Genomic DNA, 27,475 nt, shown 5'->3' on the forward strand with positions numbered 1-27,475 from the left:
CCAGAGGGCTAGATAACTTCATGAATATACTTTCAACAGAAAAGCTCTAAAACAAACTAGGCAGGGAGACTATATATCTATATGTATCTATTAATTTTTAAGTCACCAGAACTAGGGATGTTTTGGTCAGAATTACACATAAACATGATTACCTAAAAATCTGAAATGTAGCTGAAGTAACTGTAACCATTAATTCAATATTTAATGTTTCATACCCTTAAAAAAAAACTTACAGAGGTGGGGCACCTGGGTGGCTCAGTCAGGCATCTGCCTTCAGCTCAGGTCAAGATTGGGGTTCCTGGGATTGAGCCCTCCTCAGCAGGGAGTCTGCTTCTCCCTCTGCCCTTCCCCCTGCTCATGCTCGCTCTCTCTCCCAAATCAATCAATCAATCAATCAATCAATAAAATCTAAAATAATTACAGAGGTAGAGTAATAGCTGTGGGTCAAGTTAGGTCTAGCATGTTAGATGTGCATATTTTTAAACATCACTCTGAAGTCTGTAAATGAAAATATCAAGTCTACAAAGTACTATATATGTTGCCAGGGTGCTCAATCATCCTAAACAAGTAGTTTCTCCTCCCTTGTTTCAGAATCTTCTTTATATAGTTAGGTATGTAAGTATGGCAAAAGAGTATATAATTTTTTTTAAAAAAGACTATATTTATTTATTCATGAAAGACACAGAGAGAGAGGGAGGCAGAGACATAGGCAGAGGGAGAAGCAGGCTCCATGCAGGGAGCCTGATGTGGGACTTGATCCCAGGTCCCCAGGATCACGCTCTAGCCCGAAGGCAGGCGCTAAACCGCTGAGCCACCCGGGCTGCCCTGCCCTATAATTTTCAGAGTACATTTTAATTTCGAAAATTTTTTTCAAGTGTGGTATGTGGACTGGATCATGCAGATTCTAGACCCTTACTGTAGACCTACTCTATTGGAAACTTTTAGGGATGGTGCATAGGAATATCCATTTATAACTCATTTTGCCAGGTGATTATTATGTCTGCTAGGGAACCACTATTATATCTAATAAACAGAATTTTTATATAGATAGAAAGTAAAAGATTTTTGGTGTTCCTCCTGCCATAGCTACAAAAACACTTATTATTAGAAATTATTTTAAAAAACTGTTGGGTTACAGTAGACTGGTAAAAGGGTCACATATTCTTAAAAAATCTTATAAAAGACAAGGTTTTTCCTATTAATCAAGAAAGATGTCATGTTATTAGTTTTAGGGACAGAATCTTTAAATTGCTTCACTTCTTTGATCTCATAATTTAATATTATTCTTTCATTGTTATTTAAAATATGGTAATAAACTTTAATCATTCTTACTCATGAAGATGAAACTATTCATCCTCTCTCCCCCCCAATATTACACAAGATAAAGGAAAATTTGATTACCTCCATTGTCAGTTGTCTTTGGGCATCTTTGGAAGCTTGTAGGTGAAGTCTCAGTTCCTCCTTCTCAATCACATGCTAACAACATATTTAAAAAAAAAAATGAGCCTTCCCATATAAAATATGGGCTACTTTCCCTTTTTAAAGACATCTTAAGAGTGTCTCTCAGGAGTATGGTCTAGAGGCTTATAAAAGCTAATCCTTCAAAAGCCAAATAAGAGCAATAAGAGCAATTAAAGGGCAGAATACAAAATCTATTAAGGTGTTCAGAGGTCAATGAGCATAAGTCACCAGTTCATATCTTAGTTTTCTAAGGAAAATCTAACCCCATTTGACAGAGGGACAAATAGTAACTTGAAAGAAGTTATTCATATTTCATGACAGAGAAAGACCATACCAGCAGTCAGGCTAAAGCACGGTAAAGGGGTAGGGAGCATGCTTGCTCTGTTTAATGTATCTAGCACTTTGCAGAGTGTATGGTACTAGGGCAGTGCTTAAGAAACATCTGCTGAATGAATGAATGAATGAATGAACTTACTTCTTTAACTTTGTGCTGAAGATCCACAATTTGAGACAAGAGAGAAGAGATCTCTTCTTGGTACCGAATCAGTTCATCACTCTTCCCAGACAATTCTTCAGTCATTCTGGACATCTGAGCATTGGTTTCACCTGGGAAACAAAAGAGAAATTTAAAAATTAATAAAAATGTAGAGTAGGGTTTGACAAACTATTTCCTATAGGCTAAGTCCTATTTTGTAACAAGCAGGGGACTATATCATGAAGAGATTTTTAACATAAATTTGAAAAATAAACCCAAATAACTGAGTAGAGGAAAATAAAGATTCTTCTGAAATCGGCTAATGCTGAGAGGTGACCTGTAAGGCAAGCAAGCTAGAAGTTTTGCCTCAATCTTTTTCTTTATGCAGGATAAGAAGGCGAATTGCATATGTTTGCAAATTCTAACAACATCTCATTTATGTCTCTGAAAACCCTTCAGGGACATCAATAATACCCCGCAAGCAATGAAAATTAAACAACAAATGTACATTTCCAAATAAACAGTCACAATCTGTTAAAGCTGTGGAAATGGTTCTGCATAAAAGACTTTCTGGGATACCTTGCAAACTGAGTAAGGCCTCTGATGCAATCCTTAGAGCCAAGCATTCTTACATGCATATGGAATAGAAACTTTAGAATTCCATGAAGTAAATCTTGCATTTAAAACTCTGACATCAGGGATCCCTGGGTGGCGCAGCGGTTTGGCGCCTGCCTTTGGCCCAGGGCGCGATCCTGGAGACCCGGGATCGAATCCCACATCGGGCTCCTGGTGCATGGAGCCTGCTTCTCCCTCTGCCTGTGTCTCTGCCTCTCTTTCTCTCTGTGTGACTATCATAAATAAATAAAAATTAAAAAAAAAAAAAACAAAAAAAAAACTCTGACATCAAACACAAATGGCAAAACTATTTCTCAGTGTTAGATGAAACTATTTTAAAATTGACAGAAGCTCTATGACATTTCAAAGGATGACAATAAGAAGCTAGGAGACTGGGATCTAAGCTTTTGGGCAAGTCATTTCCTCTTTTGTTTTTAAAAGTCTAAGAGGTGTGTAATGAACTTCTGATGGAGAAGGTTCAAGTGACATTCCTTCTGGTACTCTAACATTGAACTAATTTTATTTCAGTAGCTAAGCTATCATATTCTGACACCCATAGCCCAGATGAATTGGTATGGTGTTTCATATCTTCTCTTTCAACATAAAAGGTTATATATTTATAGTTTATATAATTAAGTGTCTTCTTCCAGTAAAGCCTTTTTCTGATTTATTTTTAAAAATTATTTTAAATTAACAATATCACACCAAAATAGGCTGTTACAGAGCATACAACTGCACTTAATACTCATTGAAAGCTTCATTTCCTTTCATGTGCTAAAACTGATAAGAAAATAGGTCTTAAATGATGATGGCAATTTGCAATAAAGATACTTCTTGAAAGTACATATGGTATTTTGTTTAGAGTTGTGGGCTCAATGTGATATTCCAAGATTTTTCAATAACTACTTAAAATTGTTTCTTGAGATGTCTCTACTGAAACCACTGATTTACTTTCTGAGTTGGTGATAATGTCACCAGAGAACTGTCCAAAAACTATGAAATAAAATGTGTTAATACATACGAAGTTCTTTAACACAGTCATTGACAAGCTGTTGTTCCTTCTCTTCATAGGTAATAGTTTCTGTCTTTATGTGACAAGCCTTTAAGAAAAAAAAAATCAGTCTGTGATAACATCTTCCAATGACTTTACAGTATTCACTTAAAAACGTTCAATGCTCATTTGAAGATAAAAGTCCATCAGTTAAAAAGGAAACATAAAATCCAAAAAGCTTTATCTAAAATAGATATGCGACAGGATATAACAAACATCTCCCCCTCATTCCTCTCAGGGCCTTTATACATGCCTATTCATTCCCCACCCTCACATGGTTTCCCTCCCCCTTACTTTTCTGGCTCGCTAATCCTAGGCTCAGATAAAATGTCATTTACTTAAGTAGGACTTTGATTCTCCCCCATATGTAAGTTCCAGAAACCCTGTAATTTTCCAACACAGTTCTTATCATAGTTTTAATCATTTAATTATTTGTGTAAACGCCATAAGATATATATTCAAAAAAAAAAACAAAGATATATATTCCATGCTGTGACTCTCTATTTCATCTATCAGCTTGCTATTCTATTTGTCAATGAATGGGATCTAAGGGACAATGGAAGGCAAATACACATGCCTTGGCTGTCACCCCCTTGTTGGAATATCAATAGTAAATACTTATTATGCCATTATTTTACCTCAATCCTACATGGATCTAAATCTGTGGCCTTTAAGGTAAAAGGAAAGTGGGAATCAGGTTGAATGTACCTTGGATCGAAGGGCCATATTCTCCTCTTCCAGTTCCTTGAGTTTTTCTTGCAGCATGTCCAACTGTAGCAAACCTTGAGATAAGCTAAAGGACTCATTGAACCGAAGAGGTGTAGAACAGCTGGAATCAGTTTCACTCTCTTCAGAAGCAATGGAGACAATTCGAAGTAATTCATCTTTCTTGGACAGCTCATGCTGCAGTTGATTAACCTGCAACCAAAGGGCTTGATTTATAAGATGTTCTTTATTTTGTATTATTTACATATAATATTGCTTTTAATTCATGGAGCAATCGTTTCTCACCATAAAATAAAATCATAAAACTAGCTGCTAGATTTTACTAAGGTTACAAGTATTAAAAAGAGAATAACAAACCTCAGATACTTAAGACATAATGTTAGTGCTAACTCAACAAATGTAGCTTTTTCAATACTAGGTGAAAAGCCAATTTTTATATTCTATATAATAAGAATGTAGGAAGAAATTTTCATGTAAGATAATGATGCATTCCAACGTAAAAACAAAGCAAAACTGAAGAACCTTCAAACTGTCAGTAGAGACCTCTCCTTCAAAGTCTCATCCTGAATAAAGGCTCATATTTTTAAGCTTTTAAGTTAAATATAACTCTGCATGACTTTCTAACTTTAGTTTTGTAAAATAAATATTTTCACAAAGGCTCAAATGTTATTAAACACAATGCATTTATAAAATAAAAATGAAACCAGATAATAACAAACAACAGCAAATTTTAAATGTAACCATTCAGGTTAATAAAAAATCAGTTCTCTCTAAAAATATTTATTGCATGAAATAAATACATTTTCAAAAATTTCCTTTTCCTTTTGTTTGGGTTTTTGAATAAAGATACTTCATCTGGGTATCTATTATTTAGGGTTATTTTTTCAAAACAAATTTAAGATAAGATCCCAAGGAAGTCTACGTAAAGGGAGGAGGAGAAAGTGTTAGAATCTAAGCATGGTGTTAGTTTCGTAGGTACTGAACATAGCCTGTTATATTGACTAAGGTAGAGTCACATGAGCACTCCTCTGTACAATAACATTTCATTTCTCTACTGGTTAGTTCAATGGTTGCCAACAAAGTCAACAAGTACTCGTGTTATTTAGCTACCTGTTATTTCAGGGGCACCCGGAAAAAAAAATTTCTTTGTTGACCAAGAACTAATTATTTCATGCTACAAATACTTGACCAATGACTTACTTGATCAAAGGCTTGTCCCAGTTGCTCCTCCAGAGCTTCATTCTGCTCAGACAAGACATGATTCCGTTTTAAGAGAGCTTGTCCAATTCGAGCAGCTAGCTCCAGATCACGATCTCTCTGTTAAAATACCAAATACAACTTCTGAGTACAAACAAAATTAAATGGTAGTTTAGAAATTCTTTAGTTTTGCTAAACTCAAAAGCAATGTCCTAGAAAGCATCAAGATTCATTTTAATGTCCAGCTATCACAAATAAACACAAGGCCTGATACACAAGTGGTGTTTAATATGTGCTCATCAAATGGATGGCCACCAGTTATAGATTTAAGAGAGCATTTCTTTTCAAGTGAGATTTATTGATCACCTTATTAATTAGGATCAAGCAACCCAATTTTTAAACTTATGATTTGGGAGAATTAAAAAATCAATATAGCCTTTACAAACTGAGGCTAGGGGCTGGCACATAATGAAAGCCCAACAAATATTTGTTGAATGCATTTGTCTATTAAGCATGGTAATGGGGATCCCTGGGTGGTGCAGCGGTTTGGTGCCTGCCTTTGGCCCAGGGCGCGATCCTGGAGACCCGGGATCGAATCCCACATCGGGCTCCCGGTGCATGGAGCCTGCTTCTCTCTCTGCCTGAGTCTCTGCCTCTCTCTCTCTCTGTGACTATCATAAATAAATAAAAATTAAAAAAAAAAAAAAAAAAGCAAGGTAATGATACAGTATTATGTTGAAAACAGTTCCAATTGGGATAGAGTTTCTATGCATTCAATCAGAGGCTTAAAGGAAAGCATAAACAAGAGCCCTATTGTCAACTGCTGCAAAAATGATAATGTGAGATAAAAAAGAGGGGATAACAGACTAGAAGTTTTGAGACTATAGGTTCTGCTAAAGCATAAAAAAAGGAGTCTAAAGAAGTCAGTGGTTAAAAAAAAAAAAGTCAGTGGTAATGATGCAGGGAGGCCTAGAGTAAAGCCAAGCAAAGCAAGAGCTACTCCTTCTACATAAATGGTGATACTTAGCAAGGGTGTAGGAATCCCACCTATGTGATAGTGGTGAGGATTGTATTCTGTAGGATGAAAACAGTCAATATACCTCTAGCTGCCTTATATATGAGCATGGATGTGTTCCACTTAATCATCACTGTAAATAAAATTAAGCTTCTATCCTTTTACTTTATAACACATGAAACCAGGTGGATAAATTATCTCCAAATTTTCAGGGCCCACTTATCTCAGTTTCCATATAGCCTACGTGGCATACACAAAATCAGTCTAGGGAGCTGAGAGGGAGAGGGGAGGGGTTCTTCAAGGAGAAAGATAGTTTCTTTAAGATCAATTGTAGTTGAAGTATAAGGAGATATTCTAAGAATGCCAATTGGAAGAGATTTACCACACACAGTAAAAATGTCATGGACAAATGGAACTCAAATAACAGTCCAAACTGAAAGTAGAAAAAAGAAGATGCTGCAAACTGCTGGTATTGATCTGCCACGGACCTACTTCTTCAAAGCACAGCTTTGCTCCAGGATAATAGCAAGGGTTTATGTAAACACACACACACACACACACACACATACACACACACAAACTTTAAAAAAAAATTTTTTTTTATTTGAGAGAAGGGAGCGAGAGCAAGCATGCACAAGGAGGGAGGGGCAGAGGAGAGGGAGAGGCAGGCTCCTGGCTGAGCAGGGAGCCTGATGCAGAACTCAATCCTAAGACTCTGGGATCATGACTTGAGCCGAAGGCAGAGGCTTAACTGACTGAGCCATCCAGGAGCCCCACAATTTTTTTAAAGATAGCTTTCTAGGATGGGGAAGCCAGCACCATCATAACAGCAACAACAAAAATTAAACCCTCTGAAACTTCCTGACAATAAACTTCAGGAACCATCCTACTTTGGAATGCCAGTCCACTTATAACAATCTTATAATACAAAATAACCCAGAACACAGACATCACTGTTTTTCATTTGATCTGCAAACTTGATAGATTTTATGTGTCATCCTTGCGCATGGGCCATGCTAACCTTCTCTGTATCACTGCAATTTTAGTATATGTGCTGTCTAAGTGAGCACAAACTTGATAGATTTTAAATGATTGTCAAGGTTTAGCTTTCTGTACTAGAGAAAAAAAGATATATTCTTACCTCTGCCAGGAGGTGTGTAACCATGTCGATATCATTGTAAGTTTTGGTCATCTGCTCCACCCTGTCTGTGCCTAGAACTGAGACAGTTCAAAACAACTGTTTATAGTATTTAGAGATAACAGAAACTTTTAAATATTCATAAAATTTACAAGTTAGCAACAAACTCAGGCTTTTACAAAATCCCATTCAGGAGAATAAAAATATATGTGAAAGAAGAAATGTTTATGTATTAGACACTCATGAAATAGATCAATTCTTACAAACAAAATGTACATCATACAGTGAATTAAGAAAGTTATCAAATGATCATAAGATAACCACTTCCTGAGTATCTCCTCCTCCCTCTTTAAGATTAGAAATTTGGTGTACTCTCACTAGAGACTGCAGGCCTAAAGAATGGATTAAATCACCAATTGTTTTATGCCCTAAATTAAAATTCCTGAGGGACAAATTAATGAGGGATTATGCTATTACAAATATATTTAATTAGAATTCTGTTGTAATTATCTTAAATACCTGTGATCATCTATCACATGAACTAATATGAATAAATAAGTAACGGACTTGTAGGACTTTTGCAGTTCTGTTATGAAGCATAATCTTCTTTTGCTTAATTGAAAACCCTTTATGAAAATTTCCATCATATCTAGACCTCTGCTATAATATAAACTGTATACTATTACTTGCATAATTTAAGTCCAGTATTTCTGCATTAAGTTCAGGAACTGTCAATGCACTGCATAATATAGCTCCAAAGAGAATGCCTCGTATGACCCTAATGACTCCAGTCACAATAAGCAATACCTTTTTAAGCTAATGATGCATACTTTTAATGTTAGAGTACACAACATAAAATGGATCTGTGTTTGACTTAGATTGATTTTATTATTTTATTATTAGTTTGCCCTGAAGTGTGAAAAACTAAGAGGCTTTAAAGCAAAAAAGCTAAATTACAAATTTGAGAGAATTTAGCCCTTCTTAAACTCCTATTCCATCATATGGAGGTGATACCACTCATCTCACAGGATCATTAGGAGGATGAAATACGGTAATTCTATATCAGCAGTATTTATTGCTAAGTGTCATATTAACTGTTTATAGTCACTACTCTTTTTGTTTGTTTGTTTGTTTATAGTCACTATTCTTTAAACACAGCTGGTAGGTATGAAATAGCCCTGATTTAAAATTCTCTGTAAATAATGCACTGTACTGGCAGCAGACATTATTATTTAAGTCACCTGTAGTTCCTTAGTCCCATCTTAACATTGAGGTCACCCAAAAGACACCCTGAGACATTTTTTACTTTTATTTGAGCTTTTTATTTTCTTCCTAGCAAAAATGCTTGAAATGAATCTGGGAATCACCTAGAACTTAATTATTAACGACAGTCTTATTCCTAGCTAAAAGTAAAACAAAGTGCTGAGCTGATAGTAATAGGAGATGGAAAACTAAAGAGATCTGGATAAACCATTTTTACCCCCAAAGGATTTATATTTACAAGTAGAAAAACTGGCTCCGTAATTTAACCACAGGGATAATGGAAACAGGGTTTTGGGCCAAAGGAATCTTCACAATTTATTTAGAGTGTGAGGTCTCCACTACTTCCAGTCTCAATAAGATGAGACCAAAAGAAAAAAATTAAATCCTATCTATGTTCTAAATTAATTACAGAAAACCACCCAATGGTTACAAACCCAAATGTTACTACCTAAGGCAGTGGGTCTCATCTCTACACCTGATTTTAGCCAAAAGGCAGAAAAGAGATGGGTATCATCTCTACACTCTAATTGATTTGTTGGAACCCCAGGGCACACACAGTAAAAGATGCCCAAGTGTTCTGGTGTGGAGCTAGCAATTGAAACTACCAATTCAGAGGTAACACTCGAAGCAAGAACCAGGAATCCTAGAGACTCGGTTTGTTTTTATAAAACTAACTGAAACAATATATTATTAACATAGTTTATATTACAGGATCAACCAGAGTTGAAGGTGAAGTGGTAAATTTATTTTGAAGTAAAACCAGTAAATTAAGAATGTAATAAAGAGCTGTGAGCTACAAGTTGTTCATGAAGAAGTGAAAAGAAAATAAAGGACACCATCATACAGAAAAGAACTGTTTAGAATAAAACATGTTTTAGTGAGGAGAAACTAACAATAGTGAGGATAATAATGAGGTGATAAGAACTCCTATCTCACAAGGTCATATAAAAACTTTGGGCTGCTCATTCTCAGTAATAGGCTCTTTGCACCATTCTGCTCTTTCTTTCACTGTTCCACCAAGATCAGAAGGCCTTTATCTGATGAAATAACCGGTATCCATCTGTGAATGCAGGTTATAGGACAACACAGATCCCAGTTTTTTAAAATTGTGAGCATAACTTATACATATAAATATAGGAGAGAGGCTGGAAGGATACACATTTAAATGTTAATAGTGGTTATCTCTGGGCAGGGATTATAGTTGATCTTTTGTTTTCTTTTCAGTCTTTTGCTTATTTTCCATGAAGAATAAATGTTATCTTTGCATTAGAAAAATAGCCGCTCTTTTCAGAGATTTCAAAAAGCAAAAATGAATTTTCAAATGCTTAAAGATATATTATGGCAAAGAAGTTAGATAATGCAACCAGAGTTCTCCAGTTTTGTTTTATGTCAAAGAGTCTATATGCTACCGAGCCCCAAAGGCTGAGCCACCTCAATTGCACAGAGCAGCTCAAGCAATGTGTGTCAGTCACAAAGCATATAAAAATGCAATGAATTTCTCTCTGCAGTCTAATCAGTTCTGTCTTCTCTTCCTCAACAGTGCTTCTGGCAGATAGGCTGCTTGGGAAGATTCCAAAAGTACTCAGGGCAAAGCTCTTAAATGTTCTCTTGGCATTTAGGCATTGTGACTAAATGCTTCCAAAGTGAGAGACTAATTCTTCACTGTAATTCTGTAACCACAAATGCAGAGCCAAGCAGACTGATTTTATTATAATCAATTCTATCAAATCTTATTTTCCCTTCAGTTCTCAGCTGTTAAAATAAATAAAAAAATTTTCCCTTCAGTTCTCAGCTGTTAAAATTTTATAAAAATAAAATGTAGTACAGAAATTAGCAGTGTCCTGTCCCTTGTTTACAGACTCAAAACTCCTAACTCTTAAAAAATTTTTATATATTAGGAGAGATGATTAACATCTTTACAGAACAATCCTTGCAAGTTGATTTTCAAAGGTTATTAATTAATGTTCAACATTTTTGGTGTAAGATTTGGGGAATCTGATGTTCCTGAAAAAATACGGGGTGGGGGGGTAGAATATACATAAATCCTTTCTAATTCTTACTTTAAGTTCTAATTCTGCATAATTTCATATCGGCAACTCAATCTCACATTTTTTCAGGATGGGAAGAGCCAATGTTAATCCATTTTGATATCCGTAATTTATATAGGATGGTATTTGATAGTTCTCTTATGTGCCCCTTTTCAAGATCTCAAGTTTTTACTACAATTACTGAAATTGAAAAAGGCTTCTAATCTCTCCAACTCTCAGCAAAAAATAAAAAACAAGGCAACAAAAACCCAAACCGAAACACACACCACCCATGTGGCATAGTAAAAGCCACAAGAGCTCCTGGTAACTAGACAAGTCTTACGGTTTTAACCCCAAAGAAGTGACGGCTGCTCTTGCTGCTATAATACAGAGAATATTTCTGCAATATAAAAAACTGCCTTCAAAAGAACTGAGAAGAAAAAGAAGGTGTCTGATGATATAAACTGTCTAGGACAGGCCTTCCTCAACAGGGCTCCTGGAGAGAATTAAGCCCTACACATAATGATTTGAGTGAGACAATTTTCTCAATTCTGCCATGGATAATACTCAATAGATGTCTTGGGGTATCTAAATTATTTTGTGTAATTGGTTGAGAGGAAATATAAAAATGCTAACCTCATGATATGATTTATGGTTGATGCTTTCTGAACATCATCAGTTATATTTCTTTTCCTGCCAGTATAAAGTAGTAATTTTTGAGGGCAGACTTTGAGGAAAAGTATAACCAGAAGTAATTATTTCTATAACTGTATTTCTCTCCCAAATTTTAAACCCTCTGTAATTCCTTAAATTCTTCAATTAACATCACTAAGAACGGCCATATAACTTTGGTTGACAATGCTTTATACTGATGGTTCTCAGATCGTAGTGTGCCATCAGTATCAGGAGGACTTGTTAAAACATGGACTGCTCTGCCCCACTCCCAGAATTTCTGATTCTGTAGATCTGGGGTGGAGGCCCAAGAATTTGTATTTCTAACAAGTTCCCAAGTGATGAAACTAAAGAGACTAAAACTTAAGAGACTAAACATTGCCTCCAACCCCCGACCCTTTTTTCTTATGCATTTATAAAGGGTACAGGCGATCCCTTATTCCCAAATAAAAAAATACCCTGAAAGGCAGATCAGACTTCTATTTTTAGCCTTTACGCGAACAAATGGTACCTTCTGTTATGATGTGCTCTGACCGCATTGCTCACCCCCACAGCTCATTCTTGGGTTTCTATCTTAATAAAATTAAGAAAATCCTGAAATGATCTGTTCTTTGAATATCTTAAATTTTATATATGGCAGGGAGTAGGATGGAATTTTTTTTGACCCACCCACTGCTCTCAAATGTTCTATTTTAAAAGTAAACAATCTCTTTCTGGTTTGGTGGGGGCTTCAGAGAATATCCGGTATCCTTTCATCCATGGGAGGTAGGCTCCCAACCCAAAACCCTGCCCATGTTTCCTTCTAAATTTATTTTTCTTTTCACAGCTCTTTCAACTTCTTTGTGTTATGTAAGAGAGAAAGTGCCTCTGCCTGTGCCACCTCTTTTTAATAGTTGTAAAAATTCATTTTAAGGAGAACGACTATCTCCTGGTATGTGAGGGAAGTAGGGATAAGAAGAGGCTGAAGTAGTACCAGGGAGCTAAACCCTAGGATGGCTTGTCAGGGTACATAATAATCATTCAGAACCACAGGTCCTGATATTTCAAAAGGATAGAAAACTGTTGGAAAGGGTCCGAGAATGTTTTGTATCTTGCCTTTTAAAACACACATTTATTTGCTAAATAAAGTAAATCACTTATCTTTTACATTCATAAGATGCAAATTCATAATAAAGTTTATTTGTATTTGAGTGAACTGTTAACCAAAGAATTGATACCTTTAAAATGACATTGAAATTTTAAGTACAATACAGAGATTAAGCATTAGTGTACCAATTATAATCAATCCTAGCTTACTTGCTTCATGATCTTAAGTATATCTTATAGAGTTCAATTTTCAAATTGTTGAAGTGAAAATAGTACCTTTAGACCAAAGGAATAGGACAGTTTTCTGGACCCTGGAAGTATGAATCTATAACATCTTATTAATCTTAAGTTTTAAATTGCTTCCTTGAACTTTTGTATAAAGTCCTGAAAACCAAATATTTTAGAATTTGATTATCATTTATTTTCAAAAGAAGTTTATTTTTACTTAAAATTCTTCCTAAAAGTAACTCCATGAAATTATGATCTAAGATAGCTTTCTAGCTATAGTTCCATCCTCTAGTGGCATATACGACAAACAAAAAGTAAACTAAAGGGGCACTTTCTGTGCCACTGTATCAAAATAATGACAGGAACTAATAAATTTATCCTGATGAGATTTCAGTTTGAATTTTCTTCTCACAAATCTAAAAATCATAGAACAAAGAGATATGGGAAAAAAACCCCGGAAAATCTCAAGCAAGCAACTTCTCAAATTTGAAAGTTAAGAAAACTTTCAAATTTAAGAGCTTTATTTTAATATTCAGCTACTTACAAGAATTATTGAGGCAGAAACAGTTTTATTTGGGTTTCTTGATATTGCAATTCAATGTTTACAATTTTCCCCCCTGAGCAGTAAGTAACCTCTTTCTAGGAAACCTACTATTAAAAGCAAGTTAAGGATTACTATTAAAATTAGTATTTCACAACAATCATTAAAGACACTGAAGCACTCACTGGGAAAATGTCTAGGAACTGATGCAATGTCATATATAATTCAAATGAAAAGAATTTTACAAACATCAATGTTGAACTTACAGATTTTTATTATCTATCCAAATAGCTACTATGCACACATTTTTATAGTGAATGAATAAAAAAAAAAGTTAGCTCAGCCTGAAAACAGATGTTTGGAATGAGGTCAAAAGCAAAAAGATCTCCAGACTTTAATTATTAAAACTATTTATGTATCTAAAAACTATGCTTCTAAATGACTGACCTAGTTCCTGTGACTGTGTTTAACAGGAAATGTAATAAAGTAAGATGGTTCCAGATATCAAACTACTAGGATAACACATGTTTTAAGATATAAAGGGATATTACAATTTTAACTTAAAATTTCAACTACTTTTTTTTTAAAGTTCCTTTTTCTACTTAGTCTGAGAAAAGTATCAAATAAAAGAAAGGAGAAATGGAAACATCCGAGTATTGCTTGCAACCACAAACACTCAGTGTCATAAGAATGACAAACCGGCTGCATCTAGACATAACACAGATCATCTCTTTGCGTCATGAAACCAGTTTGAGTTAAAGCACGTATACGCTAAACAACGGCTAGGGATACCAAATGCTTTAAAAGTCGACACCAAGATACTTAGGATCTTTATTTCAATGGACAAACTCTAAAAGGATAAAAAATACTCACTCATATAATGGAAAGTCTCTTCAGCAAGGACTGGAGAGAGGGCATCAGACGCATGATGCTGCTGGTGTGGAGACCGAGTCCAGTCTTGATTTTCATATAAAAAGAGAGAGTCTACTCTTAGCTTATACTGGGGCAGCTGTTCTTCTAGCAGACTCACCAGCTCAACTTCAGGGAGATCCTCATTGGAGCAGACATCTAAAAAGGAGATTCCATGTAAATGAATCCAGTATATTTCAATTTATTAGGCTACAGAGAAAACATCAAGTGAAATTAGTTTGCAAAAGTAGGGTAACCAAAGAAATGGTAGTCAGGAGAATTTCTCCAGTCATTTTTATTAATATATATTGATACTATAGTTGGCCTTTCTGTTTCTTTGATATGAAAACTTTTATAGTGAAAATAATACCATGAATTTAAAAATATACTGCTTGATAAATATAACTATGTTTTTAAAAATTAAAATGAATTTGAACAAATTTCCTCCTTATCAGTCTATTTAGTGTTGCTTAAAAGAGAGCCGACCTTAAATAACGTATATGCTTGGGGGGAAAAAGGCAACACCAAGCAACCAACAGAAAATAGCTAATTCAAAAGGAATAAAGTAACATACTCTTTAATAACAGATTTTGAACTCTGTGGGAGGATTCTTCAAAATTTGGAAAAATGCACTTTGGTATATTCTCACAGTAGCTAGATATAAAAAATTAACATTTATTGGTTAAATGTTAACCAGTAATGTTAACATTTCAGCACAGTGTTCCAGCACCAGTACTAGAATAAGTACTTTATCATTTTTATTTTGAAGATGTGGTACCTTTGAAGTCCTGAATACCTTTCACGTCACTACCCTCTCAGCCACACACCTCTGGCTACCTCCTGCATACACATCTCTGAACACACTTGGCTTTTCTGCTTTATGTGTTTGCTCTTGGCTTCCTGTTCCAAATACTGCATATCATTTAACACTTCCCAAATTCAGCAGTTTGCAAAAAAAGTAAATTTACCCTTTTGACATGCCTAGAATAGAGAAAATACAGGATGTCATATCAACCCTCACACTTTATAAAGAGATCTGGTATTTCCTTTGTGGGTAGTACAAAGAAACATATTCTAACTCTGGCAAACAACAACAAAGTTCTTTAAAAAAAAAAAAGATTTATTTATTCATGAGAGACACAGAGAGATAGACAGATAGAGAGAGAGAGAGAGAGAGAGAGAGAGAGAGGCAGAGACACAGGCAGAGGGAGAAGCAGTCTCCATGCAGGGAACCCGATGTGGGACCTGATCCCGAGACTCCAGGATCATGCCCTGGGCTGAAGGCAGGAGCTAAACCGCTGAGCCACCCAGGCATCCCAACAAAGTTCATTTTTAAAAACCATATCTTAAAAGAGTAAATTTCTACTACTTGACCTTAACAATGACACTTTATTAAATCATATACAACACTAAGCTGACAATATCACATCCCCCATCTTTACCCAGGACAAGCAATGACTTCATAATTACAAAGATGAGGTACATTTAAAATCTTAGATATGGTTCTAAAGAAGCTCTCAACCTTTAGCAGGTCTTTTTAAAAGCCCTAAAACACAACCATATTTATTATTACAAATTCCATGTGATCATCCAAATTTTTCCTGCTATAAATATATCACATACAAGATTGTCAGTGTAATACTTTGAAGAAAAGAAGTTGACTATAAATACATGCAGAGCTAAAAATAGGTTGTGAGCAATTCAGGAAACAAAATTTAACATCCATTAAAAGAATTTTTATTTCCTAGAGATTGTCTTTTATTTTTTAGAGGATACCTCTTTCTTTTTAATTGCTTAACAAATCTTTAGTGTAAATGACATTTTATTTTTTTAATTTTATTTAAATTCAATTAATTAACATATAATGCATTATTGGTTTCAGAGATAGAGATCAGTGATTTATCAGTTTTATATAATACCCAGTGCTCATTACATCACATGCCCTCCCTAATGTCCATCACCCATTTACCCCATCCCCCTATTCCCTCCCCTCCAATGACCCTGTTTGTTTCCTATGACGAAGAATCTCTTATGGTTTGTCTCCCCCTCTGATTTTGTCTTGCTTTACTTTCTCCACTCTTCCCCTATGATCCTCTGTTTTATTTTTTTTTAAATTTTATTTATTTATTCATGAGACACACAGAGAGAGAGGCAGGCTCCATACAGGGAGCTTGATGTGGGACTAGATCCCAGCACCCCAGGATCACCATCTGAGCCAAAGGCAGACGCTCAACCACTGAGCCACTCAGGTGCCCGTCTGTTTTATTTCTTAAATTCCACATATGAGTGAGATCATATGATAATTGTCTTTCTCTGATTGACTTATTTCACTCAGCATAATATCCTCTAGTTCCCATCCATGTCATTGCAAATGGCAAGATTTCTATTTTTTTTTTTAATGGCTGAGAAGTAGTCCCTTTCATATATATATATATATACACCAAATCTTCTTTATCCATTCATCTGTTGATGGACATCTGAGCTCTTGTGGACATTGTTGCTATACACATGGGGGTTCAGGTGCCCCTTCAGATCACTATATTTATATCTTTGGGGTAAACACCTAGTAGTACAATGGATCTTAGGGTAGCTCTATTTTCAACTTTTTGAGGAACCTCCATACTGTTTTCCAGAATGGCCACACCAGCTTACATTCCCACCAATAGTGTAAGAAGGTTCCCCCTTTCTCCACATCCTTGACAACATCTGTTGTTCCCTGACTTGTTCATTCTGGCCATTCTGGTTGGTGTGAGGTACTATCTCTGTGGTTTTGATTTGTATTTCCTTGAGGCCAAGTGAGGTTGAGCATTTTTTCATTTATCTGTTGGCCATTTGTATGCCTTCTTTGGAGGAACATCTGCTCCTGTCTTCTGCCCATTTCTTGATTGGATTATTTGTTCTTTGGGTGTTGAGTTTGGTAAATTCTTTATAGATTTTCAATACTAGTCCTTTATCTGATATGTCACTGCAAATATCTTCCCTTGTTGTGTCAGTTGTCTTTTGGTTTTGTTGACTGTTTCTTTTGCTGTGCAAAAGTTTTCATCTTAAAAAAAAAAAGTTTTCATCTTGATGAAGTCCCAATAGTTCATTTTTGTCTTTGCTTCCCTTGCCTTTGGAAACATGTCTAGCAAGAATTTGTTGTGGCTGAGGTCAAAGCGGTTGTTGCCTGTGTTCTCCTCTAGGATTTTGACAAATTTCTGTCTCAAATTTAGGTCTTTTATCCATTTTGAGTCTATTTTTGTATATGGGGTGGGGAACTGGTCCAGTTTCCTTCTTCTGCATGCAGCTGTCCAATTTTCCCAGCATCATTTGTTCGAAGAAACTGTCTTTCTTCCATTGGATATTCTTTCCTGCTTTGTTGAAGATTAGTTGACCATAGAGTTGAGGATCTCATCCTCATCCTCATCCCAGAGGATCCATTTCTGGGTTCTCTATTCTGTCCCACTGATTTATGTGTCTGTCTTTGTGCCAGTACCATGCACTTCAATAGAGCTTGAAGTCCGGAATTGTGATGCTCTCAGTTTTGGTTTTCTTTTTCAACATTCCTTTGGCTATTTGGGGGTCTTTTCTGGTTCCATACAAATTTTAGGATTATTTATTACAACTCTGTGAAATAAGTTGATGGTATTTTGATAGGGATTGTATTGAATGTATAGATGCTCTAGGTAGCATAGATGTTTTAACATTATTTGTTCTTCCAGCCCATGAGCATGGAATGTTTTTCCATTTCTTTGTGTCTTCCTCAATGTCTTTCATGAATGTTCTACAGTTTTCTGCATACAGATCCTTTGCGTCTTTAGTTAGGTTTATTTCTAGGTATCTTATGGTTTTTGGTGCAATTGTAAGTGGGACTGACTCCTAAATTTTTCTTTCTTCAGTCTCAGTGTACAGAAATGCAACTGATTTCTGTGTATTGATTTTATATCCTGCCATTTTATTGAATTGCTATGTGAGTTCTAGCAGTTTTGGGGTGGAGTCTTGGGTTTTCCATATACAGTGTCATGTCATCTGCAAAGAGTGAGAGTTTGACTTCTTTGCTGATATGGATGCCTTTTTTTCTTTTTGTTGTCTGATTGTTGAGGCTAAGACTTCTAGTACTTTGTTGAACAGCAGTGGTGTGATAGTGGACATCCTTGCCATGTTCTTGACGTTAGGGGAAAAATCTTTATTGCGGTTTCTCTTCCTATCAACTCCTCTTCACCCCACAACATGTTTGTTTAACAAAATTGCTAACCACATAAATTAGAAATTGTCTTTTAAGATGCATTAATGAAATTCTGAGAAAATTCAAGGTTACCAATTCCCTACTCACAAAGTTACTTTTAAAAACACATATACACTTAAGGTTTAAGATTAAATATCCTTGACTAGCTCCTTCTATTTGCTTTTGTATTTTTGATAATGTACTATTTACTACTCTCCTGATTATCCAGTCTTAACAACTTCCTTGATGACTTTTTAACTTCCAAATGTTCCCTCCACATGTCTACTTCTTTTTAGCTACATTGTGTCTATTTAGATTCAAGGATTCCTCTTGCTTCTCTTGAAGAGCCTCAAAATTGTTCTGGCCTCATTACACTCAAATTTTCCTCTACTTCTTCACATCTACATTATGTCACTCTCCTATACAAGACTAACAGAGGTCTGAATTTCATCTAGCTAGCCATTGGAGAGAAACTTTATGAATATTTGGGATAATTAGTAAACATCTTAGAAAGGTCATGGCTTCTCTTAGCAGGATTAAATTAATGCTAGAAGAAAGCATAGTACAGTATGATCTAAAGTGTGACCTAGAGAACTCCATTACAAAGATTAAAAATAAGCCTCAAAAGGATGGACCTTATTAGCAAGTAACTTAAGGATCTGTCAGAACAGATTTTAAGTCTTCCAAGGAAGACAAAAAAAATCTAAATATCTAACAATGTGACATTCAAAATATTCAGCATTTACTAAATATGCAAAGAATAAGCGAACTGTAATCCATTACCAGTAGTAAAATGAGTCAATAGGAATAGGCCCAATAATGACAAAGTAAACAACTTAAAAACAGCTATTATTAATATGCTCAAGGATTGAAAAGGAAAACATAAACTTGATGAAAAGAGAACAGAAGCTATATCAATCTTTATAAAACCCAAGTAGAAGTAGAGTACGATATCTAAATTGAAAAACTCACTGGATAACATTAACAGATTAGACATTCTCCAGAAGAAAAAAACAGCAGTAGACATGAAGACATAGTAATGTAAACTATCTAAAATGAAGCATAGAGAAAAAAAACTGGGGAAAAAAATGAACAGGTCATCAGTGATTTCTGTATCAAACAGTCTAATGTATATGCAATTGGAGCCACAGAAGAGGAGAGAGACAGAGCTAAAAGATTATTTGAAGGAATAATGGCTGAAATCTTGCAAATTTAATTAAAACTATAAATCCATAGTTCAAAGAAGCTCTACTCTAAGCAGGATAACACAAAGAAAACCCAAGAGAATATGTAAAAAGCAGAGAGAAAGACAAAGGAAACATTACATTTGAGGGAACAAAGACAAGAATAAACTCATCAGAAGCAATGCAAAATAGATGACAATAGAATGCTATTAAAATATATAAAAAGTCATCACAGAACTCTATACTGAAAACAGCTTTCATTAAAGGTGAAAAAAGACTTTTTTCAGACAAGCATATTGCCAGCTGACCTATAGTACAAGAAATATTAAACTTCCTCAGGCAAAAAGGACACAAAATGCAGAGTTCACTCTACAAAAAGAGATAAAAACTGACAGAACTGGTAAATCTGTATGTAAATATATGACTTTTATTCTCACAATTTATTCAATTTATAAATGTTTAGAGTAAAAACAGTAATTATGTATATAACTTGTAAATGTAAAAGACATAACAACAATATATAGAATGATGAGGAAAGAGAAGATTATTGTTGTAAGGATATCATTTTATGAAATAGTATAATGTTATTTGAGGATGTACTGCAGTAAGTTAATAACACATATTGCAAACACAGAGCAACCACTTAGAAAAATGAGAAATGTACCTACTAAGTCAATAGTGGGATTAAAATGGAATCCTAAACAAAACAAAAGAAAATGAATACCCAAAACTCAGGAAAAAAGGAAAAAAAAAAAAAACATTAAGTGGAACAAAGAGAAAATAAATAGTAGTACAGAATTTACTGACTCAACCAAATTTATAATTATATCAAATGTAAATTGTCTAGGGGTGCCTGGGTGGCTCAGCTGGTTAATCGGCCATCTTCAGTTTAAGTCATGACCCCAAGATCCTGGGATCCAGCCCCTCATTGGGCTCCCTGCTCAGCAGGGAATCTGCTTCTCCCTCTCCTTCTCCACCTGCCCTCATACTCTCACTTGCTCTCTCTCAAATAAATAAATGAAATCTTTAAAAAAGTGCAAATCATCTAGACACACCAATTATAAAGTAGAGATTTTCAGATTGAATTTTAAAAAAACAAGATCTAACTATAAGCTCTCTATAGATGTCCTTTAAATATTTAGGTAAGTTAAAGGTAAAAGGATGAAAAATGCTATCATACTAATTCTATACAAACTCTTTTCAAAAATAGAGGCAGGAATATTTTACAAATCATTTTATGAGGCCAGCATTATTCCAATACCAAAACAAACACATGCAAAAAAAAAGTACAAGCCAATAGTTTTCATAAATGGGGCACAACGCATACACACAAAACATTAATACAACAAATCCATAATCTATCAGAAGGATAATACATCATGGCCAAGGGGGGGTTTCCCCACAAAGTTGGTTTAAAAATTCAAAAGTAGAAAAAATTAAAAAGTCAATAGAATTCACCATTAACAGACTAAGAAAGAGAAACCATCTCAGTAGTGGAGATCAGGCATTTGACAAAATTCAACATCCATTCATGACAAAAATCTCTTATCCAACTGGGAGAAGAAAAACAACCCCCTAATTTGAAAAAGGCCATTCTGAAGAAAACTAATAGTGAGATTGTAACTTTTCTCTAATATTGGAAATATGGCAAGGATGTTTGTTCTCATTTTTATTAAAAAAATATACTGAGATCTTGCACTATTCAAAAAGGCAAGGAAAAGAAAGAAAACACATCTAAAATGAAAAGGAACAGACATGTAAAACTGTCTCCATTTGTAGACAACATTATGATTTACAAAGGAAATTCTAAGGAATCTATAAGAAAGCTAATGAAATTAAGCTGGGCTGCCTGGGTGGCTCAGTCAGTTAAGTGTCTGACTTCTTGATTTCGATCAGATCATGATCTCAGGGTCGTGAGATCAATCCCCACGTTGGGTTCTGTGTTAAACATGGAGCCTTCTTAAGATTCTCTCAGTCTATCCCTCTGCCCCTCCCCTCCGCCCCCTCCTTGCTGGTGTGCTCTATCTAAAAAAAGAAAAATCTTTTAGAAAAAAAAAATAAGTAAAGCAACTTTGCTACTACTTATCTAAATGCAAAAGCAAAAGCCATAAAATTTTTAAAGGACAACAAAGGAGAATATCTTTGTGATCCTGAAGTATGTGAAGATTTTTTAGAAGCAACACAAAAAAACTAAACTATTATAAAAACCAAAATCAATAACTAGACTCCACCAAAATTTAAAACTTTTGCCCTTCAAAAGGCATCAGTATCTGGCTGGCTCAGCCAGCAGAGCACAGGACTCTTGATCCTTGGGGTTGTGAGTTTGAGCCCTACATTGGGTGTGGAGATTACTTAAAAACAACAGCAAAGATGAAAAGGCAAGCCCACATAGGAGAAACATTTGCAACCCATAAGTCTAACAAAGGACTTATATCTAAATACATTTACAATTCAATGGTAAGAAAAATTTTACAATGGGCAAATGATTTGAACAGACAACTCAAAATAAGATCCAGAAATGGCCAATAAGCACATGAATAGATAGATGCTCAACATCATTAGTCATGGGGGAAAAATAAATTAAACCCACAAAGAGATACCAGTATATACCTACTAGAATGGCAGTGATCAAAAAAACTAACATTACCAAGTGTTGATGCTGCAGAACAGAGGTCAGCAAAGCAGGCTCTAGCCTGCTGCCTCTGCCCGATTTTGTAAATCAAGTTTTATTGGACCACAATCACATTTGTTTTTTATGTATTGTCTATGAGTGTTTTTCTGCTATAACATCAGAACTGAATTGTAGCAATTCAGCAATGAAAATGATTGAGTTACTGATACATGCTGCAATGTGGATAAATCTCAAAAACATTTTGCTGCACAAAAAAAGCCAGACATAAAAGACACAGACTAATTTATATTAAATTCTAGAACAAGCAAATTTGATCTATTGTGACAGAGAGCTGATCAATGGTTGTCAGAGGCCAGTGGTTGAGAGAAGGGGGCTCTGGGTACAAGGGAATTTTTGGGAGGGCAATAAAATGTTCTACAACTTGACTGTACCAGTGGTTACATGAGTGTATATATTGTCAAAGCCAAACTGTGCACTTAAAATGGTCATACTTTATCTTAATAAAGAGATTACAATAAAGCTGAATTTAAAAATGGAAAAAACTTTCAGTTTGGATAGATTTCAGAATTTTTTGAAGTTTAGAAAAGTACTGCTTTGTGTATACTGTATGATATATAACAACTACATTTGGTTTTGTAGCAACATCCCATATTTAAATACATTAGTACATTTTCAGCAAACAAACATTCACACTAAGTGAGGCTAAGTCTAGAAATAGCTATATAGGTCAGGTTTTGTGGACCAATGAATTTTATAGCCAAAGTTAAAACTCTGGGTTGTTCAGAGTTTTTTGATAAGGGCTTACAGGCCTGTACCTGTGTTTGAATAACCAATCTATAGGTCCTGAGAACTTCTTAAATGTCATGAACTGTTGTCATGTGTTTGCAGGGTAAGCAACTCTGTCTTTGTGGAAGATATGAGTAGAAAGACAAAAGGGGAAGGGAAGTATGATGTGGTTCCTGCTGACCAGGGCTCATGCGGTACAGGAGAATCCGACATGGACAACATACAACACAAAAGGCAGATTTTGATAATTCAGTAAGAGACCAGGAGAAGGAAAGACTGATTCAGTTGTCTCTCAGGAGATCAGGCTGGAAAGTGAGGCCAGGGTTACAATGTGGCAGATCTTATACACTAGGAATAGCACTTCAATATTTATCAAACTGGACTCACCAGTGATACTTTCTGAGTCTCTGTGATTGATATTCATGAGGTTTTCTTCACCTGTTGGTGATGTAAAAATGGCATTCTGTGATTGACTCATGCAGGATCCTTTCTTGCTTTGGTTGACAAGGACGGCTTTGGTATGATTCAGAGTAAAGGAAATCCATCAAGCCATTTAATAACGAAATGGATCTGGTCATAGATATTTTCTTTTAAACAGCTTTTTTCTGATGAGTCAAATGACATCTGCAGCAATGAGTGCTCTCATGTGATTATCATACGTGGAGAGTCATGACCTAAAACAAAGAACACATTAAGTGACTTTAGAATTCAGCATGCTCTTTTATAGTGGCAGTCCAATTACCTGGAATCTGTCGCTGAGAATGCTTTCCTAGTGATGTAACATACAACATGGATAAATCTCAAAATAATTATGCTGGATAAAAGAAAGGAGTAAAAAAAAAATATACAGTTTATTATTGCATTTACATAATTTTTTTTACATAAAATTTTAAAAAATGTACACCTATCTACAGTAACAAAAAGCAGATCAGTGGCTGCCTGGGGCTGGGGAAGGGATTAGCAAAGAACAGGAGAAAAGTTTGGGGCATGATGAATATGTTCATTATTGTGATGTGTGGTGGTGGTTTCACAATTATATACACATGTCAAATTGTTCACTTGAAATAGATGCAATCTACTAATACATTATAATAATGTTAAAAAATTTAAAGATAATCAACTGTTTAAAGTAAAATAATATAGACATGGGGTCTATAACATAAGAAGAAGTAAAATATATTACAATACTTGCACAAAGGTGAGGAGGAGAAAAATGGAAATATACTATTATAAGGCTTTTATATTATACATGAAATAGTAAAATATCTGTTGAAGGTAAACAGCAATAAGTTAAAGATGTATACTATAAACTGTAAAGTAGCCAATAAAATAACTCAAGAATTACAGACAATAAACTGACAAAGGAGATGATATGGAATAATATAGTTTCTCAACTCTGGCACTACTGATATTTGGGGATAATGCTTTGTCATGTGCCTTGCAGGATTTTTAGCAGTATGTCAGCAGAATTTTCTCACCAGACCCTCTCCCAGTTTTAAAACCAAAAATGTCTCCAGACATTGCCAAATGTCCCCTGGTAGGCAAAATCACTGCCAGGTGAAAACCACTGATATAAAAGGTGCTCAACCTCATTTATAACTAACATAGATAAAAATGTAAAGAAATTATTTTTCATGTATTAGATTAGCAAACACTGTTTTATTATATCCCTTGTTGGAGAGGGGTCAATAATTGTTTTGAGGCAGCTTCAGCTTTCTCCAACAGCAGACCTTTGAACCCTCAGGTCTTGGCATATTTGTGATGCCTGGACACACTCACTGTAAAGCCCAGTATAATTTGATAATATTCAGTAAGACAGGATAGAGAAGCAGCACTCATACTGTTGATAAAAAGTACAAACTGGTACAAGCTTTTTGAAAGGCTAGTTGGCAATGTCTACCAAATTTTTAAGCGCACATACACCATAATTCAACAATTCTACCACTAGGGATTTATAATAGGGATATACTCACAAAGTATATGACAAAATATAGGCACAAGAATGCCCATATGGTATTTTTTTAAAGCATAAACACATGACCATAATGAAAATATCCATAAAGAAATGGCTTAATAATGGTACCAACAGAGGAATGTAATGCATTAAATATGTGTATACTTGAAAAAATTGTTATCAGTTAAGAAAACTGTTCAATACTAAGTATTAGCCTGGCTTTATATCAAAAGACAGTCTCTACCAAATAGTCTCTACTTAGCAAATTGCAGCTTCTATTTATGGCTAATTCATTCTCATGCATACTATTTATAGGCATTGTAAACATTCAGTGTTTTACAAGAGTTACCCCTAAGAAATGGAAAGAAACAAAACAAAGGCATTTAAAAGCAGATGAAAAATGGTCACTGAGGTAGAACAAAGCAGTGTTAGTAAACACTAGTGAAGAGAGTTTAAGAGGTGAAATGGACCACAGAATTAAACATTACAGAAAAGGCAAAGGACAGATTTGGTTTAAAAAAGGGGTACTAAAGGGATCCCTTGGTGGCACAGCGGTTTGGCGTCTGCCTTTGGCCCAGGGTGCGATCCTGGAGATCCGGGATCGAATCCCACGTCGGGCTCCCGGTGCATGGAACCTGCTTCTCCCTCTGCCTATGTCTCTGCCTCTCTCTCTCTCTCTCTGTGTGTGTGTGACTATCATAAATAAATAAAAAATTTTTAAAAAAAGGGGGGTACTAAAAAAGATAAAATAAAAATAAAAAAATTTAAAAAAAAGGGGTACTAGGACCATAAAATCAATATTAACCTTCTAGAAACCAATTCAACCAAGAAGTTAGGCCCAAAGCTAGGCTGCGAGGAGTCAGGAAGTGAAATGATGAGAATGGAGTTTACTAAATATAGACCAGGATTTCCAATACCACCTTTCAGGTTTACACAACAATAAAATTTCAAAAACTTCTGTGGTTATTGGCATTGGATTGGATTGCCTTTTCTTGGAAAAATACATTTTGTAAGGAAAAAAGACATAATGGAATATACAACAGTCCTTCTCAAAAATGGAGTTTATAATATTATGCTGACATAACAAAAATTAATTTTTCTATATTTGAATTCAGAAAATTTTACTTTATTTATTTTTTAAAGATTTTATTTATTTGTTCATGAGAGACATACAGAGAGAGAGGCAGAGACATAGGCAGAGGGAAAAGCAGGTTCCATGCAGGGAGCCTGACATGGGACTGGATCCTAGGTCTCCAGGATCATGCCATGGGCCGAAGGTGGCGCTAAACTGCTGAGCCACTCAGGGATCCCCACAGATTCTTAACTATAGAGAACAAACCCAACAGAATGGAGGTGGGTGGGAGGATGGGTTAATTAGGTGATGGGGGTTAAGGAGTAACTAATAATGAACATCAGGTGTATGGAAGTGTTGAATCACTATATTGTACACATGAAACTAGTATCACACTGCATGTTAATTGAAATATAAAAACTTTAAAAAATTGTTTTACATATAACTGTTTTCTTGAAATATGTCTGTCAAAACAGCAATCTGCACTAGCTCATGCAGCAGTATTTGTTGAGGTACTTTAACTCCAGTTGTCAAAAATTCATCTTCATATCTAAGATCAATCTATTGTATGCAACTGAATTCTTCCTTATGTACCTTATTGTCCAAATTGCCATTCCTAAATCAATCCCTCAAGGGGAACAGAATTAAAATTGGATCAAACCAGTAAAGATTTATCTGCCCACCCCTGGAAATTGGGAGGAACAGGAAAGCAACCTGAAGTTTATGACCACCAGCTATTGGAACAAAATGTCAACTAAGGGTTCTGCCGTCAAAAAAGTGAGGGAGCCGATGATCCTTGAGTAGGCAACCAAAAGCATCCCCTGCATAAGTTTTTATGTCACATATGATCTTTACCAAGGTCTTTTAAATTATAATACTCCAGAGACCCAGATCTATAGATTATAAACCCAGCAGTTTATTTTAAAAAATAGAATGGCAATACGAATATAAGAATAAACATACTAGGGCAGCCCCCTTGGCACAGCGGTTTAGCTCCGCCTGCAGCCCAGGGCGTGATCCTGGAGACCCAGGATCGAGTCCCATATCAGGCTCTCTGCATGGAGCCTGCTTCTCCCTCTGCCTGTGTCTCTGCCTCTCTCTCTCTCTCTGTCTCTATGAATAAATAAATAATGTTTTAAAAAAAAGAATAAACATATTAGTGTATAATAGGCCTAGAGCACAGTCAGCAAACTGCTGCCTGAAAGCTGAATTTGGCCTGCCACCTGTTTCTGTATGACC

The 27,475-nt window shown here is 35.3% G+C and overlaps 1 protein-coding gene and 1 non-coding gene across 3 annotated transcripts in view; both read right to left on the reverse strand.

Moving 5' to 3' along the window:
* The window catches only part of TRAK2 (trafficking kinesin protein 2), a 63,431-nt gene that overhangs the window by 15,957 nt on the left and 19,999 nt on the right, over window positions 1-27,475 (reverse strand). For both annotated transcript variants that reach the window (XM_038585355.1, XM_038585356.1), the window contains 8 exons: window positions 23,598-23,884; window positions 14,369-14,563; window positions 7,682-7,758; window positions 5,529-5,645; window positions 4,311-4,520; window positions 3,573-3,651; window positions 1,937-2,067; window positions 1,402-1,476 (listed from right to left, as the gene is read on the reverse strand). In XM_038585355.1, the coding sequence (XP_038441283.1) occupies window positions 1,402-1,476; window positions 1,937-2,067; window positions 3,573-3,651; window positions 4,311-4,520; window positions 5,529-5,645; window positions 7,682-7,758; window positions 14,369-14,563; window positions 23,598-23,688 (975 nt within the window). In that variant the 5' untranslated portion in view covers window positions 23,689-23,884. The remainder of the gene's footprint in view (window positions 1-1,401; window positions 1,477-1,936; window positions 2,068-3,572; window positions 3,652-4,310; window positions 4,521-5,528; window positions 5,646-7,681; window positions 7,759-14,368; window positions 14,564-23,597; window positions 23,885-27,475) is intronic.
* Window positions 7,503-7,610, reverse strand: LOC119867982. The gene has a single exon (XR_005385477.1). It is a non-coding gene; the product is annotated as a U6 spliceosomal RNA (small nuclear RNA).

The sequence above is a fragment of the Canis lupus genome, chromosome 37 (genome assembly GCF_011100685.1).
Source record: "Canis lupus familiaris isolate Mischka breed German Shepherd chromosome 37, alternate assembly UU_Cfam_GSD_1.0, whole genome shotgun sequence".
In the NCBI taxonomy this organism is placed as follows: Eukaryota; Metazoa; Chordata; class Mammalia; order Carnivora; family Canidae; genus Canis; species Canis lupus.